This window comes from Pimephales promelas, chromosome 16 (genome assembly GCF_988280905.1).
Source record: "Pimephales promelas chromosome 16, fPimPro1.hap1.1, whole genome shotgun sequence".
NCBI lineage: Eukaryota > Metazoa > Chordata > Actinopteri > Cypriniformes > Leuciscidae > Pimephales > Pimephales promelas.
This window is the reverse complement of record NC_142784.1, coordinates 17,333,146-17,356,335: the sequence shown is the minus strand read 5'-3', so window position 1 is coordinate 17,356,335 and position 23,190 is coordinate 17,333,146. Positions and strand designations below refer to the sequence as shown.

Sequence of the window (23,190 nt, the reverse complement as noted above, 5' to 3'; positions counted from 1 at the left end):
CCAGCCGTTGGGTTAAATTTTTACATTACATTTTTAACCCAACATTTCAGGTTTGTCCATATTTGACCCAAAATTGGGTTAAAACAACCCAGCATTTTTTAGAGTGTAGGAACCAGAGGCTTGATTATCTGTTTGCTGAAACACTGGTCAAACTGCCATGAAGTTAATGTCAGTGGTCTGGAAGGCTCAGGTTGCAGAGCAGGGACAAACACAAGACTCACATTGAACAAGACACAACAAGATAACAAAGCAAGACAAGAATGAAATTAAATAGAAAATATAAAATAAAGACTGAAGCGAAAACTGAATGACTAGAGAAGCCAAACAAAAGAACTAGGAATAAAATGACTGAAACTAGCAATCAAAAGGAAAATAAACTGATAGGGAACTAGACACGATAATCTAGAATATAAATAAAATCAAAAGAGAAAAAGAACAATGATACACTAGAGCTGGAAAGTTCAATGTTACAACAAGGACTAGGATTAACCATATACAGGCATAACTCACAAAGCACACAAGACAAACCTGCAAAGACATGAGGAAAAGCAGACTAGATGCCCTATTGGTGGCTGGGAACTGAGAAATCCACCCACCATCTTGAACCGGTCTTATTCCTATCGTGTTGCATAGCATCACTGGATGCCAGAGCACTGTGCAGCATATTGCTTCTCAAATCGGCGGACTATCCTTCGGGATTTACTTTTCACAAGTAAGATTTAACATTACCGGACTATTGGTTGTATTTTGTGAAGAAAATACCCCATGTCTCCTGTATCATAGCTACATGTATGACCATTGCAGCAAAAAACCCTGCGTGAAAATCAGTTCGGTATTCAGTGAGATATTATTAATTACAGTAAATGCGCTGACAGGTCATGTCACCTGCCATCAGTGTTGGGAGTAACGCATTACAAAAGTAATACATTACAGTAACATATTAGTTTTTGCTGTAACGCAGTAGTGTAAGGCATTACTAATCAATTTTCAGTAATATTTTACTCGTTACATGTTCAGTGAGGCTTGTATTACAGTTGTATTACAGTGTATTGTCTGCTTTTACTTCTTAAAGGCAACAGACTGTGTGAAAGTTTTAAAGCAGTCTTTTAGTGCCAGTTCAGAGCGGTCGCGTCTGTAACATTGTTTTTTCCTCATAAATGCGAACACGAAAACTAAAATAAAATTAATATTTTAAGTTCTATGGAGACTGGAGAGCCAACCCTCATCCGATTTGCGCAGTGTAATTAACAGAATTACAAAAAATATATTTTGCCTCCTATTTTTTTGTCACGCATGAATGTGTGTCTTTCCCCTAATATTAAAAATAAAACAGACTGATATTTGTCTAATGTCTGGAGTCCTTTAAGGAAGTAGCCTATATATGTTTCAATACATGTATTTTCTGAGAATTTTTATTTCAAGTTTTGACTGCAAATGTCATGTCCATAATGCTGGACTTCCCCAATTTTCAATAATTTATCCTCAACTAGTTTTGTGGTTAACTTCAAATGTTAACTTCAAATAATACTAATAGCCTAATTTAAAGATAAGGCAGCATTGGATCTGGACGGTAAGGAGAATAACGCTGGAGTCGGAAGAGGTGTGTCGCGATTCTGTAGGTTCGTGGATCTGAGTCGTGTGGCGAATCGCGATTTCGGTTTCATATTGCATATCGTTACAGTCCAAAAGTTAAATTCTACTTAGTTATTTTGGTGAAAGTAACTCAAAAGTAATACATGAGTAATGTAACGCATTACAATTCTGAGACAGTAATATTGTAAGGTAATGAATTACTTTTAAATAACAGTAACAAGTAATACCTAATGTATTACAGTTTGGAAGTAACTTGCACAACACTGCCTGCCATACAGATTACACTGAGTGGACCGGTTTAAGATGGTGGCCCCACGGCTCATCCATGCCAATAGGCAATAGCGGTCGATAGGGCATCTATCTATATGATGTCTATGAGGAAAAGAGACCAGAGATGAGGATCAGGTGAGCACAATTAGTGAAATGAGGACAAGGACTAAAAAAGGGGGGTGTGGTAACTGGAAACAAGGAGGTGGGACATGAGGAGCAAACAGAGACCAAGAGCCATGAGCTCAAACACAGAAACATGAAACCACATCAAATCAGACAAGGCTGCCAGGGCTGAACACTGACAATTTTTAACATTGATGATTATAATAATATATGGTCTTGCAAGTATGATATTTGGTATCTGATTTCAGCAAATATTAGAATGAGTTCTGAAGGATCATGTGTCACTGAAAACTTGAGTAATGATGCTGACAATTCAGCTTTGATCAAAGGAATAAATAACATTTTATTGTAAAATAGAAAAATATATTTGTAAAATTTCACAATATTAATGGTTTTATTGTGTTTTGGTCAAATAAATGCAGCCTTGGTGAGCATAACAAACTTCTTTCATAAACATTTAAAAATCGTACAACCAAAAACTTTTGAACGGTAGTGTATAAATTAATAAGAATGGAGTTCAATCGCATTTGAGCTCCAAATCATCTAGATGTATTTCCATGTGATGCACAGCCAAATTTAAAAAGAATAATGACTATGCAATTTAAGTATAATAGCACTCATAATACAGATGTCTGTGGGTCAGGTTAGCAGATTTCTAAGCACTATCCTCAATATTGTGTATAAGTATCTAACTCTTGAAATTTGCTGTGCTCATATTACAGGACTTTCATGGGCCACATGACATTCAGTAATAATTCAGGTTATTTGAGAAATAAAAAAAACTCTCATGGCAACATGCTCCAAGTTTCGGAAATCTTTTTTTTATCTTTATGTTTTGCTTACAAACTGCCCACAATTGCTAGCATCCAATTTAGTATTTTTTTTTAAATTTTCATATTAAACATCGATTGTAAAACTTGCCTATTAATAATCAAACTTTTGTTACATTTATTGTAATTTGAAAAATGAAGACATCATTTACTGGAGTTTTTCTCTATGCACACAATGTCATATTTAATTTTTCCAGTCTTGAGCGGCTGGTTGCACTACGCTAACTGACTGATATTACAGCAGTCAGAGAATATTTTACTCTTATAATCACTTGCTATTCGTCTTTTGTTGCCATGGCAACACAGTGCCCACTCTTGTTCTTTAATTAATTGACTTCACAGTAGTTCCTTTATCTGAGGGCACACCATGCTGTTTTCAATTACAAGTGAATAAAGTGTCAGCAGAAAGTTTCTCATACTTTGTTTCTGTTGAAATGTGTCACTCCCTGTGATGTTCCCAGTGTTTTTGAGGTAAAAGTGGTATTGGTGCGAATTTGTTATGTTCTAGTAATGTTCCTTTTATGTTTTTATAGATAAGTCCAAGAACAGAAACTGTTAGGTGGTGACTCAGTTGTTTTAACCCAACTTTAGGTCAAATATGGACAAACCAAGCCATTGGGTTAAATTTTTAATGACATTTTTAACCCAATGTTTGAGTTTGTCCATATTTGACCCAAAGTTGGGTTAAAAAAAACAGCATTTTTTTTAGAGTGTAAGCCTATACATACCAGGGACATCATTCACTACTCTCCTCCTCGTACATTTTTTTAAAGATTGATATTGTTTCGGGTTACGACTGTAACCATAGTTCCCTGAGATAGGGAACGAGACGATGCGTCAAAGACGCTGTTGGAACACCCCTGCGTGAATGCGTCTGAGCACTTGTCAATGCGTCTCAACTAGTCCAATGGCGAGAATGAGCGTCACAGGCGGGTGACGTCATGACCAGGAAAGGATAAAAGCACATCTGGAATCGGAAAGGATAAAAGCACATCTGGAATCGCCCCGCATCAGCTTCTACAAAAGCCAAAGCAGTAGATCTCAGGGATGAAGGAGGTATGGCAAAGTGACGCATTGTCTTATTCCCTATCACAGGGAACTATGGCTACAGTCGTAACCTGAGACGTTCCCTTTCGAGGAAACTCACGATGCATCAATGACGCTGTGGGAACGAGAATACCCGAATGGCATACATCCGAGAACCTGTCACGATGTCAAGGCATGAGAACTCTGGACTCCGGGGTATCAATATCCAAGTCATAAAATCTAACAAACGTGAGTGGTGAGGACCAGCCAGCTGCGTCACAAACCTTTTGAATAGATACCCCTGAACGTAAGGCTTTAGAAGCCGCCATACCCCTAGTAGAGTGGGCTCTGATAGATAAAGGAGAATAATGGCCCAGAACCTCATATGCAATAAAAATAGCCTCAACTATCCACTTGCTAACCGTCTGTTTAGATGCAGGAAGGCCTTTCTTGACCAAAGCACACAAACAACTGATCAGAATTTCTCCAACGTGAAGATCTGTGAACATAGGTATCCAGTGTTCTGACTGGACACATGAGGTTCAGTTTCTCCTGGTCTGAATCTTTGAAGAGGAGAGGACAAAATGCCTGCAGTACAATAGGTCTTGCAACCTTAGGAAGACAACCTTGTTTGGGATAGAGGAACGCTTAGCCATGCCAGGCGAAAACTCAAGGCATGAAGAAGACACAGACAGGGCCTGGAGGTCTCCAACTCTTTTTAGAGAGAAAATAGCTAGAAGGAACACGGTTTTGGGGGTCAATAATTTATCTGAGACAGACACAAGAGGTTTCGAAGGGAGCAACAGATAGACCTTCTAAAACAACAGCTAGATCCCAGGATGGAATTCTGGAACGAACTGCAGGCCTCAGCCTCAGGGTGCCACAGAGGAAACTAATAATAAGAGGATCTTTTCCAATAGATAAACCCCGAGAGGGAGCATGGTTGGCAGTGATAGCCGCAACATAAACCTTCAGAGTAGAAGGGGATAACCCTGACGATAAACGGTCTTGGAGGAACTCAATTAACTGGATCCCACTGATGTTGAAAAAACCAAGAGGTAAAAATTCTTAATTTCAGAACATAAAGTTTCCTCGTGGATGGAGCTCTGGAGTCTACAACCTCAGTTGAGAGCCCAGATTTTATGTGTCGGGCCCCCTCAGAGGCAAGACCCACAGGTTGAATGCCTCTAAGTGAGGATGGGGAATCTCTAAACCTGAGAAAAGAAGGTCCCCCCTGACCGGCAGCTCCAAGGGAGGACCGTCTAATAGAAATAAGGTTTGAGAACCAAATTCAGCCTGGCCTACTAAAAAGACACTCACTCTTTTGTCTTGAGCCACCACTGTAAGGGTCTCATGTACAGCAGGCCGAACGGAATAATGTTGGAGGCAGCTGCCATCTAGCAGTCTCTGAAACTGTTTTACAGTGAGCGCCTGGCCTAGCCTTATCTCTATTACGGCTGTGAGGATCGAAGCGACACGGACAGGCGAGAGCACGGCCCTCATTATCACCTAGGTAGGTGGTTGTCTGAGCAGGAGAAAGTACACTTTTAGAAGAGCTGCACTATTAGAAGATCTCAAAGTTAGATCTGCATCTTTGAGATCTATTGTGACATACTATTCCTTGGATCTGATTTAGGTCTCTATCTGTTTCAATGTAAGCATCTTGAACTTCAACTTCATGACTGGACGATTGACAAGACAAAGATCTAAAATGGGACACAACCTCCCATCCTTTTTCAGAACAATAAAGTACCAGCTGTAGAACCATGAGTCTCTGTCGGCCAGAGAAACCTCCTTTATAGCCTCCTTCGCTAAAAGTGTTTTCACTTCTTGTTCCATCACCAGAGACTGATCTGGGTGTACCACTGTGTGTAATAAGCTGGCATTTCTTCTTCCCCTATGTCGAAGTTTAAAACGTCTAGTTCCTCAGAATTAGAGAGTTGAGGCACCGATGCCTCTCACGAAGCAGAAGGAACCACAGCGCAGGCTTCTGACTCCGGAGAGAGAGCACTGGGAGATCCATTTGCGATCCCCGGGCCCGAACTACAGGGAACGGTCACCCGAACACCCTCAAAGTGTGACAGCCGAGAGCGGAGTGTGCGAAGCGGGAGCCTCTCACAATGTCCCCTCGAAGGCTGACATCGCATGCTCCGCTCCCAAACAAATAACACAAAGCTTGTGTGTATCCCCACCCGTAAGGAAACGAGGGCAAGGAGAAACACACTGCTTGAATATCTGTTTGGACGCCATTTAATATAATCTGCTTGTTTAACAGGATAGACAACAATATGACAGACAAAGAAACAGAGCGCTGCTGAGGCACAGAAGTTGACGCGGGGCGATTCCGGATGTGCTTTTATCCTTTCCTGGTCATGACGTCACCTGCCCGTGATGCTCATTCTCGCCATTGCACTAGTTGACACAAGTGCTCAGAGGCATTCTTGCAGGGGCGTTCCCACAGCGTCATTGACGCATTGTGAGTTTCCGCGAAAGGGAACAACCTTTTATTATTCCATAATCAATTCATATTAATCAATATAACAAGAAAACAAATAATGCAATTAAAAGAATGTCTGTTTTCCCATGAATTTTCTGTAAAATTGTATAGGTCACTAACGAGGTGTGTAACACAGTGTAAGTTTGTTTTTCTGCACAACAATAATTGAATCTTTGCTGCCTGAATAAGTGCAGTTCACCTTTATACCACAAGGTGGCATTGTCTGATACACAACGATGAATAGTTTCACTTATAGTTACCGCAGGCAGAAAACAAAAGATTAGGTAATATCATCAGCAAAACTTGAAATGGATGAGCGATTTACTGCAGAGCAATTTGAACGCAATCAAATATTAGTGTCACTGTCACTTGATGCTGGATCTGGTGAAGAAGCAAAATATTGATTTTAAAGATGTTGAAAATATGTTTTAGATCACGAATATGAGCCAGATGCTGAATGTAGCCTACTGGGAATTTAGCTCTGACAAGGACATGATGATGGTTTAAAACATCTGCTCGAATGGAACCCGTTCCAAACTCCAAAAGGTAACAAAATATGCTTTATTTTACTCCTCTGTAATTGTTACTGTAATATCAGAATTGATATATTATCAAGACAGGTATTGAGATCCATGCGTGTCAGATATAAGTCCAGGTTGCTGAAGACCCAAATATGTAAAGACTGGCAAAACATTCATGCATTTAAGGTTTAATCCTTAATGGCACAGATTCAATAAGGTTCTGGAAACATTCCTCAGAGATTTTGGTACTTGAATCATGATAGCATCCCGCAGTTGCTGCAGATTTGATCCATGATGCGAATCTCTCATTCCACCACATCCCAAAGCTGCTCTTTTGGATCCGGTGACTGTGGAGGTCATTTTAGTTTAGTGAGCTTTATATTGTTATATAATTTAGTGTTTTTTTTTTTTAAATTCTAGCTTTTTGTTGTTCTTTTTGCCCTGTAATTTTCATTCACATCTCGTGCTCTCCTATCTGTTTACAGCAGAAACCCTCCGCAGCTTGAGGGGATTATGTTCATGTTCTGATATTTACTACCAATGTCTCTCAGCTCGCCAGGAAAGCATGCAACACTTGCAGCACGGCTTGTCCAAAAGTCATAAATAAAAGCGCAGACAGGGAGGGGAGGGAAGAGTGAAAGAGTGGGAAGAAAGCACAGGAGCTATTTCCAGATGTGTCTCTTCTGTCTTCATGTACACATTTTCACTTCAGGAACATGTTTCTGTGCGTTTTATTCTAAATAATAATCTTAATTTGATGTAGTTGGTGTTTTCTGGGATTTTTTTAGGTCAATCAAACAGTTTGGTTGTTGCAGGTCAGAAGAAAGAAAGGCCCTCTAATGTTGATATCTTTTGTGACATGTTTGTTCGTAAGGTGGTTATTTATGTTCACCTTTATCCCTTGTATAACTTCTTCTGGATGTTCAGGGCCAACAAAGTTGGGGTAGCATTAGGCAGAGAAATGGCTGACTTCAAATTGGGTGACATCCTTAAAAAACATACTAATATGTCTGTACAGTATGTATTGAAACAATATTTGTTTTTCTGTGTTTTTTTATTTTTCATTTATTTATGTGTTGCTGTTGTTGCAATAGCTTTCCACAGGATGGAGCCATTCAAAACATTCTAGGTTTTCAAGATACCACTATCTTTCCAAAGTTATGTTTGCATCTGGCCACAAGAGTGAGCCAAGTACAGAGACTTGAATCTGGATGAAATGACTGATCCTTCAGGGCTTGATTTGTATTGGTGTCAATATACTTGGAGTGAAGCTATGGCGTTGTGTAAAACTGATTTATATATCACTCCTGCAGCCTTGGTTTTTGCAGAATTTTGTTCTTCGTGTTTTATTTCTAAAATATTTTACAGTAACAGGTTTACCAATAGACTTTCTTTAAAATATATTTACATTATGTAATATACCTGATTAATGTAGATTAATGTAACAAGGTCGGAAAATCTGAGACAATAGTGAAAATTTGGGATTCTCTTTGGAATAGTTAGCCTATACTTAAAAAAGATGTAGCATATCTAGAAATAAGCTTTGAAATGAAAATTTGCAAGAAAGAACTTTTTTTCTTTTTTTTCTTTTTTTGCATATGCCAAATATCACCAGCACAGAACAACGATTATCAAATTAAAAAGAAAAAGTTCCACACCGGTCCTAATATGGAGTAAAATAGCTCTGCATGTACTGTATATAATAATTCTTTTGTTAGGAATTCTACATCATTTCCTCCTCACACTTCAGCTCGTTGTTGAATTAATCCTCCATTCTTTGTGTTTTGCTTATTCAGTGTTGGAGGTGAGGTCATAGAGACACACTGGTGAACAGGAGAGGCTGGTGCACTGACAGTTTGACAGTCTTTCCTGCTGCTGAGAGCAGAGCTATAAAAGCCCTCTCCCCCTCAGCTGGAGCCCATTCTTGCTCTGAAGACTCACAGTGAGGAAAGCAGGGATGAAGCAACTCTTTGTGGCCACTTTTGCACTCTTTGTGCTGTCTGCCTTTGACCAGGCAGACTCCTCAGCCTATGACAAGATAGTTGCCCATAGTCGAATTCGAGCAAAGAAAGAAGGGTAAGAGTTATTCATTTGATGCATTCAATTAATATATTATAAATAGCATATATCATTTAAATATATTTCAATTAAGAATAATTTTCATAATTTATATATTTTTTTCAAATATATTTTAAAGATTTTACATATGGTAATTAATTTGCATACTTTTGCTGTTATTTTTATAACTGTATATTTGTATAACTGAAGATTTCTTTGTCTTTGTGAAACAAATATGCAAACTGTGTGAAAATGTTATTATTATTATTATTATTATTATTATTATTATTATTAATTTATGTAACCAAATCTAGTCAGGTTGATTATCATACTAAATAATATTATTGACTAACAAAATATAAATATATTTACATAGTTTTAAATGACATACTTGATTTTATTAGTATACAATTAGGTTACCTGACAAAAGGTTTCTTTTTATATATTTTGTAAATTATTTAATCCTTTTAAATACTGGCTTTTGTAAATCATTGTGTTTTTTTTTTTAATATATATTACCAATTTCAATCCATTCTTAAGACCTTTATATTTAAATTTTACATTTATTACATCAAAGTCAAACATTATTGTCCCAGGTTTAAATGAAAAGCACTATGCAGTAACAAAACAATTTCACACATCTATTGCACTTGTGACTCCAATTCTCACTATGAACTAGTTGCTTAATAGCATGCATATTACTAGGATATTGACTGTTTATTAGCATTTATAAAGCACAACTCCATGACCATATTCTACATCCCTTAATCCTACTCAATGCCTAAACTTAACAACTTACTAACTACTAAGCAGTAATTAGGATTTAAGGAGTTTATTATTAAAGTCCTCGATAGTTAGTTAATAGTGAGAATTGGACCCTTATCTAAAGTATGACCTGCCAGCTTTACTCATTTCATCCTGTCTTACCTTTACCTCTCTGCAGACCAAATGTGTGCGCTCTCCAGCAAGTTGTGGGGACAAAGAAGAAATACTTCAGCACTTGCCGTAATTGGTACCAAGGGGCCATCTGTGGAAAGAAAGCGTAAGTGTGATGGTTTATGATTTCTGGAGGCTATTACAAATCCTGTCTCTTTGACAGAAACTGGAAAGTTTCAACTGCTCCAATGGTCAAATGTGAAAGGTTGCTGTCCCAATTGGTAAGAGTGTGTGAAGACTTTCAAGTTACATTCACAGGTGAATTCCTACTTAAGCTGAGTTCACTTCAAGCTGGTTGAATTTACAATGCTTCCTATCCAAATGACTTTTTAAAATACAGAAATATACAGCAACAGTGGATTTATAGTTCAACATGGCTCCCAAAACAAAGACAAACAATTGCTCTAGCTACAAACCAAATTCCATGTGTTTCTACGGCACAAACCACCAGAGAGCTGCAGAACCTTAATTGGTATAAAATGGTGAGACCCACTGACATTGTCAGGACATGCCATCAATGATTAAAGAAAGCAGTAGAGCTCGCCTGGAGTGCTTGGCTTGTGTTGAAACACCTTTCTTGAAATTTCTGTCCTAGGGCGAAAATACACAGCTGTCTACAAGGTGGAAATGTCAGTAGGCTCTTTTGTTTTTTGAGAAGCTCTTTGGCAAAACTAAAGAACTTAATGATGTGTGAAACAACAAAAGCAAAACAAGATTTCAACATCTAGATCAACAATATACCGTAAGATGAGCAGCAGTGTCCTACTGTGAATGCTCGAGTAATGAGGTTGTGGTTTCTGGAGGCCAACATGGTCAACCACAACCGTTGATTCATGTAGAGTACTGTATGTTATGCCTCCGGTTTCTTTTCCTTTTTCTGTGGTTGGAAAAGAGTGGAATAACAACATAAAGAGTTTCCCCGGGCCTCTCATATGTGACCAAACAGCACCGATGTGAACTAACCTCCAGAGGTTTCAAACTTCCTTTAGTTGCAAAGCCAGACTTGCCTGAGATATTCTGTAGATTTTCTGCTTATCTTGCAGTTTTGTATATCGAAAAGCCAAGAACTGTTCTGCTCTGGGGATTTTCTCTGCTCTCAGTAGACCATTACATAGCGGTCTGGCAATCTTTGTAAATATCTGGTTTAGTGTGCTTAGCTTCCATAACTGAGATGAGAATGACAGTCTTAGATCTCCTTGAAAGATTGGTGAAAAAAAGTTAAATCACTGATGGTGTCTCAATGTGCAGATGAGAGTAGTTGAAGAATTACTACATTTTGTAGTGTCTGTTTTCATTGAAGTCATGTTCAATCTAGTGCAAAGCTTATATTTGTTTTAGAAATCTCCACCATCTGATGGTTTTAGATCTATCCTAATGGTTTGAGCATATGCATTATGTTGTAGATCCTTTGAACTGGTGACTCACAAGGGAGAAATTCAATTGGAAAATTTGACCTTCTCCCTAATGATTCATGTGTATGCATTTCCTCAGCATGTCTGGTCAACAGGAGTCATGTTTTCCTCCCGTTTTGGGGAGAGATACTTTAGAAGCTCATGTTCTAGTGAGGCTCAAATGATCTCATCAGCTATCCTTTCCCAGCACTTTACTTCTATAGAAGACATGGAGTCCAGCCATGAGCCAAAACTATTCCTTCTGGATCCTCAGTGCGGCGGTCACATGGAGGACACTTTAAAATCCGTATTAGTCTCGTGAATGCCCAATCTAAGGGACTTGTCAGTTTCCACTCTTCCACAGAACTCACCACCGACAGATTTCCATGTGCACTAACCTTTGACGAGTGTTTCTCTCTGAATCTCCACCACTGCTGGAGTTTGTTGATTATCAGCAGCTTTGAGAACTTCTCAAGGGATTGTAACACTCCAGGGGTGTTTTCTCAGAGGACCTTATAAAAAACCTGTTTCCCATTAACAGCCATTACAATATGGCTGCTGAATAGTTGGTATAATTAGCTTAGGTGAGTTTTATTGAACCCATTATTCACATTAAGAGCCTGTTATAATGCACATGAACTTGCAACTGGCTAAACACACAGTAAAGGGAATGGGGAAAAAAAATAATGATGGACAAAAATACTGACAGAAGATGTTTATGGTGGCAATTCAAGTTGTAAAGTACAACAGTGATGATTACCTTCTTTTACATGATGCTCAGTAAAATAGTTGTATTTAAAAGCGCAAATGTATATATATATATATATATATATATATATATATATATATTCAGACGGTTCATTATTAGTTTTTAAGATAATTTCAGTTTTATAATTTTCTTTTTAGATTATATTTTTTGTTTTTTAATGCTACAGAGCAAAATGACCTCTCATCCATGAGATTCCATTTGTGTGGTCATGGAAACATATTTACAAGCTTGGTTTGAAGATTTAAAGGCCGTTTTCAATGAAAACAGAAAAACCAGAATGCAACCTCCATTACTGGAAAACTGCTGATTCGACATTTCCTTCCCATTGTACATTGTAACTTCCAAACCAAGGGTTTTCACTGGGTTATAAATTTACTTTAAAGGCTTCCTGGATCCAAAAAATACCGCTTTACTAAACCACCAAGTTGGTCTCAGCACTTGGCTTTAGGGCACTTTAAGTATTAATGCAATGCTATGACACCGTAATGATAGTGGAATAAGGCACAAACCTCGGGACCACATAGCATGTTTATGTACAAAGACAGTTAATAGTTGCCATATGGAAAGACTGTCTGTCCAATACCATGAACTGTGTTATCATTAAAACCGGGATAGCTTGTAACGACGTGAGAATGGAATTCAGGAAGAAAAAAATAATGAATTTGATTTTGTTTTTTCAAGTGGCACCAAATGTCTGGGCTTCGCTATTCACTTAACACATGTTCTTCTGGATTTATGTCTTCTCTCCCTTTGTCCAGGACCGTGTTGTATGAGTGTTGCCCAGGTTACATGAAGTTGGACGGCTTGAGAGGCTGTCCTGCAGGTTGGTTGATTTCATAAAAGTTACTTACTGACAAGTCTGACATTGGAATGTCATAAAAGTCTGGTTATATTGTCAATAAAATACAAATTTCCAATAAGTATGGTAAGTGTGATCGATATATAATTTAAATGCTATAATGTAGGAAAATAATTTTATTAGGCTGCAATCTGGTGGCTAATCTGTGTCACTTTCCTTGCAGTTGCTCCCATTGACAACGTTTATGGTACCCTCGGCCTGGTCAAAGCCACGAATACCCAGGAATACTCTGCTTTATCCAAACTACGAGAAGAGATTGAAGGTTCCGGGTCATACACCTTCTTCGCACCCAGTAATGATGCATGGGATCTTTTGGATACGGTATCATCACGTTCCTTCTATATTCAGCACAAACATGGAAGTTGAGTAATTCCTTGACTGTTTTGCGTTGGCTTCCTCTCTATTCTATAGGAAGTGAGGAATGGTCTGGTGAGCAATGTTAATATCGAGCTGTACAATGCTCTGCACTACCACATGGTCAACAAACGGCTTCTCACCAAAGACCTCAAGAACGGAATGACCGTGACCTCCATGTACAACGACTTGAGCCTGCTCATCAATCATTACTCCAATGGGGTAATTTGATATCTTGAGAAATGGAGGGTTATGTTTCAGTTTTCACTTTCTTTGTGAGGGACTTCATTTACACATGGTTCTTGTTCAGGTTGTCACAGTGAACTGTGCCAGGATCATTCACGGCAACCAGGTGGCCACCAACGGAGTGGTCCACGTCATTGACCGCGTCATCACAGCTGTTGGCAACACCATTCAGGATATAATCGAAGTCGACGATGAACTAAGCACTTTGAGTGTAAGTGTTAAGGAAACTTGGAGCTGTGTAGTTCATGAACCAAACTGTGGCGAGCAGGACGAGGGCCGTGGGAGAGATACGAGACCCTCGACCTCGTCCTGCTCGCCACACAAACCAATGAACCAAAAGTTGTTAATGCTCCGTTTCTTTTCCAGACTGTGGCTACTGAATCCGGTTTGATCGAGAAGCTGGGTCAGCCTGGACACTTCACCCTGTTTGCCCCCACCAACGATGCCTTTGAAAATCTGGATAGAGAGGTTATGGACAGGCTTATGAAAGACAAGGTTTCCCTCCAAGGTAAACCCAAGACGTAAAGCACACATGATTTCCCATTGCTCTCTTCTCAAATGCGCTTTAAGTTGTCGAAGGGGACACGTTAAATCCCATATTGATTGCAGACTTGGCACAAAGAAAGGCTGTGTTCTTATTTAATGAGACAAAGATGCAGGAAATCAAGGATCTGGCAGTTCCCCTCGTGCCGTGTTTGTTGATATGAGTCAACTGAGTGAGGCCAAGGATTATTTTGCCCCCTTTCAAACCAGATGGGCCTGCTGCACCCTGAGCTTTAGGCCTGGAATTCGCAGACAGTTGGCAATCAGTGCCATAACAACACTTATAGGACTACTTTGAGATTTAGACAGGGTTACAGTTGAGCCACTTGGAGAAGAAATCAAATCTGAAGGTTTTCGGCTCGGCAACAGAACTGAAGTTTATGGGTACGTCTTACAGTATTTTCAGAATGCTGTGGTTGAGGTTTGCTTTGGAGTTGCATTAACTTTCCCAGTGATCATGTAAAATAATGACATAATACCCCACTCTCATGAATATAAAGTTTGTCAGAAATGCCCTAAGGTCTACATTAACTGCTTGTGTGAAAACTAAAATAAAACTAATGTTATGGCCAAATCTTTAGTGCCAAGCGGAAAGACATTTGATCTGCTGCTTATGCAACTTTCATTGAGGGAAGCCATGGAAATGAAAAAGAAAAACTCCAAGCTTAACCTAGATACTGATGCTTTGTACGGTTAGCCATTGACTGCATATAATACCAACCCATTTAACACAATGAACAATACAGTGAGGTGATAGCCAGCTTGAACATATGCACCCATTTGGCTCCAGTGGTTCATGTTTTCCAGAGTGATGCGGAATACATTTTGTAGCCATTAAAGCAATAATGTTCATTGCAAGGGCCAAAGGAGAAAGATCTAAGACCTTCTGAAAAGAGCATAATCCTTGTCTTGCCAGAGACCTATAGACAGGAAACAGCTGTTAGCTTTACGATCCAGTGAAAAATGGTGGCGATGGGATCTCTGCTCTCTTATTAGTCCCTAGACTTTTGACTTGAGACTCGCTCTATTTCCAGTCAAATGGTTTGTTGCTGCTGAGAGACTTACTCAGAGAGGACCCAAAGGCTCCCAAGGCTCCACCAGGATTCCCTTTTGGGAACTAATTGGAGATGCAATGACATAATGGATTGCATGCATATCTACATAATGTATATATTAAATCACAGAATTTAAATAATATTAAAGGACATGAAATCAAAGTCCATGTTGAAGCTACTGTGTCTATATGCTAGTGTAAGCCTAGCCGATAAATGCGTTTGCGATTTACAACCATTCTCTGAGGAAAACTGTGCTTGGCAGGTGATTTCATGCACATTAATTTAAAGCAAATACTGTTAAATGACTGTGCAAAATTGTCATTTAGCATGTTTGTATGAAGCATTTGCTGACAGACTCTTTTCCATTTGTGATTTCTACCTGATGTGGTATGTTCTAAACACCAAAAAAATATATAATATCATTTTTCCACGATTTCCTCACATCTCAAGAGGCGTGTAAGAGGAATAACAGATGTGCTTGGATGACAGTGACTTGTGTTTCTTCTCTTCCAGCTCTCCTCAACTACCATCTGTTGAACTCTGTTCAGTGCTCTGAGGCCATCATGGCCGGCACGTCTCACGAGACCCTGGAGGGCAGCAATATTGAGATTGGCTGTGATGGCGATAGCCTTACAGTCAATGGCATAAAGATGGTACTCAAGAAGGACATTGTCACCAGCAATGGAGTCATCCACCTCATCGATCAAGTCCTCATGCCCGACTCTGGTAAGCTTATCGTATCAGTCTCTTTTATCTTTTTTTCCTGAGAGTGCAGAAATGACTGAAATAGCTTTTAAATGCTTTGATTTTATTTTTATTTATTTTTTTAAAGCTAAACAGGTTTTGGAGCTGGTTGGACAATCTCAGAGCACCTATGGTGACATGTTGACAGAGCTAGGCTTGTCTTCAGCCATGAGACCCCAGGCTGAGTACACGCTCCTGGCTCCCATCAACGCAGCCTTCAACGGTGAGCAAATACATGTCAATCTCCCTTTCCCTCTGTTTAACTAACTTCCATAGTCTCTTTGCCTTTACTTAGCTGCTTGTTTCTTCTCCGTCATTGTCTGTTTTAATTCTACCTTAGCAAGACCTCTGTTCTTTCAATTGCTTATGTACCTTGTCTTTGTTAACTTCTGCTGTCCCATAACTACAACTTTGATTCCTCGTGGGATAGCAGGTGTAAAAACATATGATTCAGTCAATGCCTGTATCTGGAAAATGGCAGCTTCTGTTGATCTATGGGGCTCATCAGGCTTCCAGCACTGAAAAGATGTTGAAAGATGAAGAGAAGATGAAAACTTCTGATATCCCACCTCCCATACAGAGCATTTCAGACCTCACAGGAGGCTAAGCTGGATCTTTCACCTCATCATCACATGTTTGCAGGTCATTTGTGGTTAATGACATGTGAACATATTCGTCACATTATATTTACAGGGTTAAATCGTTCTTTTTACTAGGCTGCATGGGGGAAAGGGACAGTGCCTGGGGTTACAATAACAGAAAGTGCTGTCTGGGAATGCACATTCTACAAACTGCTCACTACCAAAGGCTGACCAAGTCTTAACATGTTGCTGTTTGAAATATATAATGTTTTAAGGTTACAACCTCTGTGTGTTTTATTGTGGAAGAGGTCAATTGGTCTTTTTAATCGTTCTAAATCTGAGTTGGGTTATTGATTATGCAAATGCTATCACAAAACTTTTTTGTCATGATGGTAAACCAAACCAAGTGTAAATATGTTTTTTCTTTTCTCTGCAATCCAGATGAGGTGATGTCCATGGACCAGAGCTTCCTGAAGATCATTCTTGAAAATCACATAATCAAGAACAAGGTTGTGCTGAGTCAGCTCTACAACGGTCAGCGCCTGGAAACACTTGCAGGGAAATTTCTCAGAGTCTTCCTCTACCGCACAGTCAGTTGTTTTATATGTCTTTGTTCTTGATTTTCTTATGATTTAGAATCCACTGTAAAAAAAAAAATTGTTGGTTTAACTTAAAAAATTAAGTACCCGGTTGCCTTAAAATTTTAAGTTGATTGAACTGGAAAAAGTGAGTTAATACAATGAAGGAGATTGATTTAATCATCAAAAACTCAAAATAATAAGTTATCTCAACTAAATAAATTATTTAAGTTGATTTGACAAAAGAAAAAATGTTGTGATTACAAATCTTGAAAATATTTTTTACAGTGCATTTGGCAAACAATATACATATTTAGGTATGAATTAATCTATTAATTTATAAATTGTGATATGCAAAAAAAATTCAAAATATGTCAGAAAAATATACATGTATATATTTCTCCAATGTACTAAAATAAAACTTTTAAGGATGGATAAACACACCAATAGTTTTATAAAACTTAAAAAAAAAATTCATGTACAGTATTTGTTCTTGTTCTCCCTATGTGCTCGTATATCTGAACTGTATTCAAAATGTATAATCTTACCTAAGTAAATATTTTTACAACACATATTTACAATACATTTTAAATATATTTTAGCCAGGGGGAGGACATTCACTGACATTTATTGGCATTGTAATAGCTCAAATAGTTTCAATTAGTAGACTCAGAGGAAGTGAACTGTCTTGTAATATTTTCCCTATGAAGGCAGTCTGCATTGAAAACGCCTGCTTCATCCGAGGAAGCAAAGAGGGAAGCAATGGTGCCCTCCATCTCATGAAGACCCTGATCACGGCACCAGAGTCCACCATGTACCAACTTCTGGTGAAAAACGGAGCATTCAAGTAAGAAAAAGTGAATCTTTATCAATTCAAAGTGAAGATCGCTTTCTTGTCCTTATGACTATCACTTCATCGCTGCAGGATCTTTTTGTCTCTGATGGAAGCAGCTGGTCTGACTGATTTGCTCAAACAGGAAGGAGATTTCACACTTTTTGCCCCTACAGATGAGGCTTTTGCAGGGCTCAGCGAGAGAGACTTGTCTCTTTTGAAGAGTGAGTTCTTTCATACATGTCATTTTCAAGGCACACCACATCTAGAATTACTGTTCAGCTTTGTTTTATTCAGGATTAATGAGATTAAAGATGAAAGACGGAGGATGCAGGATATGACAGCGTTTCTTCTCTGTGATCAGGTGACGTTAACGCCCTCAGAGCCATTCTGCTCTATCACTTCAGTAACGGCGTCTTCATCGGTGGAGGCTTGGAGACTGGAGTCACTAACCTCCTCAAAACTCTCCAGGGCAGCAATTTGAAGGTGTTGTATGTAAGTATCAAGCACTCCTGCAGTCCAGCCTTGAAATTAATTTCAAGGCACAACATCTGTTATAGGAACACATGCAAGAACCTTCATCTGATTATATGATTCTACTCTGTAATAAAGTGTTTTATGGTGGGAAGTTCCTGTGGGTAAAATTAAACCAAGCTTTGTTGTAAACCACTTACCTTGATACAACATTTATAAGTACAAGACAATCTGAATGTATTTGATATATGGAAGTATTAAAAAGGTACAGCCAAGTAACATAAAAAGTCTAAATTAGCTGTCAATATATTATTTTATATTACTAAATCCGAATACATTAGCGAACACCAATCTGTAATACCATTCTTTACATTTATGTTTTTAAATGTTATGTATACAGTATATATATATATATATATATATATATATATATATATATATATAGGTAAATTGGTATTTTTAATTGTTCTCAGTCCGAGTTGTGTTATATCATGTTATTGATTATGCAAATGTTATCACAAAACTTTTTTGTCATAATGGTAAACCAAACCAAAGTGCAAATATTTTTTTCCTGCAATCCAGATGAGGTGATGTCCATGGACCAGACAATCTGAATTATTTTACTGAATTATTTTACAAATATATTGCCATTTACAGGCAAATCAGAGCATGCAGGTCAACACTGTGAAAGTTCCTGAGTCTGATTTAATGGCCACAAATGGAGTTGTTCACTTCGTCAGGACTCTTCTGTACCCTGAGGGTGAGAGTTAAAATTGCGGTTACTTTTCTTTTCTTTTCTTTCTATTCTGTTTGGAAATCAAGTCCATTTTTCAACTACTAAATGTCTGTTTTATTTTAAAAGATATACCTGTTGGCAGCCAGGAACTCCGTGCACTCCTGACAAGGATCATCCGATACATCCAGATTAAGGTATTGAATTGCAACATGCAACAAGCATGAAGTCGTTCACAGAAACACCCATTTAGGGGCTTGTTTGCCCTGAGGATCTGGACTCGATTATGTGCAACCAAATTCAGCCTTCATGCCATAATATGATCCAGCCCGTTCTCATCCTTTAACATGATCTCACAAAACAGATGTCCAGTGGGATCCTAATGCCATTTCTTTTTATTTGTGTAATTTTACTCCCATGCCAATGTAATAGACAGGATATTTTCATAAGTGAATTTCTTTGGCAACGTGTAGTTTCTTTCCTTTGCAGTATGTTTCTGGATACAGATTTCAGGAGATCCCTCTGACATTTATGAGTATGTATAATGAAAATGGTTTTCATTTCAGTTTCTTTTTATCTGTTTGCTCAAAGATTCGGTTTTCTTGAAATCTGACATTCATGTTTCACCCTTTTCCCTCTAGGAAGAGTAATCACAGGTAATTGACACCAATGGAACTCATTACTCACGAGAGAGCTAAATTATTACTCTGCACTGCATGAAGATCGTTTGTTTAATGAGTACTCTGTTTCTTATTTATGCAGTTCCTGGTGATGTTACAAAAGTCACCAGAGTCATCCAGGGAGAGCCTACCATCACCAAGGTGACACGGGTTATTGAGGGTCAACCTAGTATCACTAAAGTCACCAGGGTAATCGAAGGACAGCCTTCCATGACTAAGGTTACGAGAGTCATCGAAAGTGATCCAGCTATGACCAAAGTCACCAGAGTCGTTGAAGGTAAACACCCTTAAATCAATGATAGTTATTGCATATATCGTTGCATTGAAGCTATTGTCATGTAAACAATGTTAAGCAATCGTAAATTTACTGTGTAACACTTTAGTTTAGGGTCCAGCTCTCACTATCAAGTAGTTGCTTATTAGCATGCATATTACTAGGATTTTGGCTGTTTATAAGCACTTTCAAAGGACATGTTAATGCCTTGACCATATTCTACATCCCTTTATCCTACCCAATACCTAAACAAAACGACTACCTCGGTAACTATTAATAAGCCATAATTAGGGGTTTATTGAGGCAAAAGTCATTGTTAATAGTGAGAATTAGACCCAAATCTAACTTGTGACCACTTTCATTGAATGAAAAAGGATTTATACCAATTTTTCACTGATCTGTTGTGCCATTTCTAACACAACCAACAATTTGTTGACTAATTAAAGATCTTTCAAAAGTTACTTGGTGAGATAAATGTACGTAAAGTAAATTAGGTCTGTTAAATGATTAATCGCGATTAAACGCATCCAAATAAAAGTTTGTGTTTACATAATATATGTGGGTGCACTGTGCATAATTATTTTGTATATACATCAATACACACTCATGCATGTATATTTAAGAAAAAAATATTATTTATATATAAAATATTTATATTTATATATAATATAAATTATATATAAATGTATATACAGTATATATATATATATATATATATATTATTTCTTAAATATATACAAGCATGTGTGTGTATTTATATATATAAAATAATTATACACAGTGCACCCACATATATTATGTAAACTCAAACTTTTTATTTGGATGCGATTAATCGAGATTAATCGTTTGATAGCCCTAAAGTAAATATATTTGTTGTAATCTTGTCAGTATTACAGTCAAATTTGCCTTATTTTTGTTACATTGTTTAAGTTTGCAAAAGGTGTTAGTAAAATGCTAGCTAGGAAATGACAAACATTGTTTTCTTAAAATGTTTAAAATGTACTTTTCACCCCACACTGCTATTAAAGGGATAGTTCACCCAAAAATGAAAATTCTGTCAGTATACTGACCGAATTTAAATTTTTGGGTGAACTATCCCTTTAAACACAATACAACAATATAAGATGTGTTACATAAAAATGTTCTGATGATTAAACAAATAACAGAATTCTCTTGTGATGCATTGATTTTATAAATCCACTGGGCCAAATGGACCCATAGATAAATAACCGCCCTAATAACTATGAATGACATCTCAATATGTTGCCTTTTAGTCATACTCCAAATGTTTGGTCATTCTCCAAAGGACAAATGTGTGATAATGTGACTTGGAATATGTCTATGAAACCAAGTGTGATATTTCCCAACAGTGCGTGTTGCAAAAGCAATGAACCCATCGTTTCCTGGACCTGGATTTCCCAAGTATTGACACATGCTTAATGTTTTGTATCAACAGGTCCTGAATATTCAGTCACCAGCTCCTCTGATATGGAGCTTTATGGTAGTGTGACACTTTGAACCCTTTATTAGCATGCTAGCATCAGAGCTAACAGTTGATCTCATTTTGTCTTCACTCCAAATCTTTTTTTTCCTTAAAGTTGGTCCTATTCCAGGTTACAGAATATAATATCTTTCTATGGTGCTAAGGGTACTGGTAAAAGACAACTAAAACTTTGGATTTATTGTTTTTCCTTTTATACTCTTTTAGAATTATCTATGCTACAAGCTGCGGAGTAAAGCCGACCCAGTCAACCACTGAACTCTACTCCCTTTTCCTTTTCTCTCAACTCCTACATGTATAACCAGATAAATGTCAGTATTATTCATAATTTCTTCTTCTTTCACACCAGATTTCAGTGAGGACCCTGAAACCATCACTAGTTTCATTCAAGGTGAGATTCTAACATTTGCAAAAGTATGTCAAGCTAAATTGTCCCAACTTGGTTGACCTCTCTGTCTTTTGCTAATCTGTTTCCAGAGGGAAGAAGGGTGCCTGGAAGAAGGCCAGGTAAATAATTCACTAAACATCAGTTTGACACTCTGAGATTTTGTCATGTTTTATACAGTATTGTACGCACATTGATTAAACAAGCAATTTGCTACAAACTTTGATCTCTGTGACCTCTCTATTTATAATCTCAGGATTACCCCGGAGGAGAGTCTAGATCTAGACTGGGTAGACAGAGAGAGCTCAAGTAGAAAACAAGACCTGAAGAGTACTTCCTTCGTTTACTTGTGCAGTGGTCCAGAACCTACCAGGTTGAAGTTGAGTTTATGGCAAAAGAAAAACATACTCAATACTGATCAGTCCTGTTTCTTCTAAACATAATGGTGATTTTTGTTCAAGTACATTTGGTCCACATGGGGATACAAAATTCCCCAAATGCGTATACATAAGCTCTCTCTCTCTCTCTTTGTTGTAAAGTATGGTCTGAAAAAAAAAATCACAGTTTCATCTTCGTCATGAATAAATGATGTTTTTATGTTACACAAAACAAAATCTGATGCTTCCTGATGTTTTTGTTACATGATTTGGAAACATTTGTTCAACCACGCATTACCGTTTGTATGAAACAACTCAAAAAATGGAAACATTCATATGGATGGTATAGGGAACAGTTAAAAGTAACACATTTTTCTGGGGTACGGTTTACAGTTGCATGGACAATGATTTCATGGTGCTCTTGTTTAGATGGTGTAAAATCTAAAATAAAATAGAAATGATGTTGCAGTGTTTTGTTAAAACATTTTGATTTTATTTTCATTGTGTGACAGATGTATGATTGTTCTTCCTTGTTGTTTTGTATGTGTGTCCTTTTGCATAAACCGTGCACAAATGTGCTGAATTATGTTACCAGTCCAAGGTTAATTTGACAAACAGGTTTTGGCTACGTTGCATTTCTTTTCAATTTCCATAATAAACTCAACTTTTAGACATAATTGTGTGTCATTTTTTGAAGTAACAAAATGTTAATATTATTTCATTATTGGTATTGTTATTATTTATTTATTTTATATTTTAGATAAAAGTATAACAATAAAATATCAAATATTAATTAGGAATAAAATAGATAAATATTTTTAGCACTGAAGTGCAATCTTTGCCAAGTTTTACTCGAGGAAGAGAATATTTGTCATGTCAAATGTGAAGCTAAGAAAAGGACCATTTCCAGTATTTAATTAATATTTTATCACAGAGAGAAATCTGCACAAAATGTCCATA

General features: G+C 37.6%; 1 protein-coding gene across 2 annotated transcripts; it reads left to right on the top strand.

Annotated features, from left to right (window-relative positions):
• The first annotated feature begins 8,659 nt into the window (after positions 1–8,659).
• On the top strand, positions 8,660–22,907 carry postnb (periostin, osteoblast specific factor b). 2 transcript variants are annotated; one of them, XM_039670840.2, is made up of 22 exons: positions 8,660–8,936; positions 9,862–9,960; positions 12,773–12,837; positions 13,037–13,194; positions 13,285–13,449; positions 13,538–13,684; positions 13,840–13,981; positions 15,585–15,797; positions 15,904–16,038; positions 16,838–16,986; positions 17,685–17,821; positions 17,900–18,030; positions 18,171–18,301; positions 18,938–19,040; positions 19,143–19,210; positions 19,503–19,548; positions 19,655–19,669; positions 19,776–19,970; positions 21,424–21,468; positions 21,818–21,859; positions 21,946–21,975; positions 22,110–22,907. In XM_039670840.2, the coding sequence occupies exons 1-22, from the start codon at positions 8,818–8,820 to the stop codon at positions 22,130–22,132; spliced, it is 2,358 nt and encodes a 785-aa protein (XP_039526774.2). In that variant the 5' UTR covers positions 8,660–8,817; the 3' UTR covers positions 22,133–22,907. The 2 variants fall into 2 exon arrangements, with proteins under 2 accessions (XP_039526774.2, XP_039526776.2); XM_039670842.2 differs by lacking the exon at positions 21,424–21,468.
• Positions 22,908–23,190: the final 283 nt, after the last annotated feature.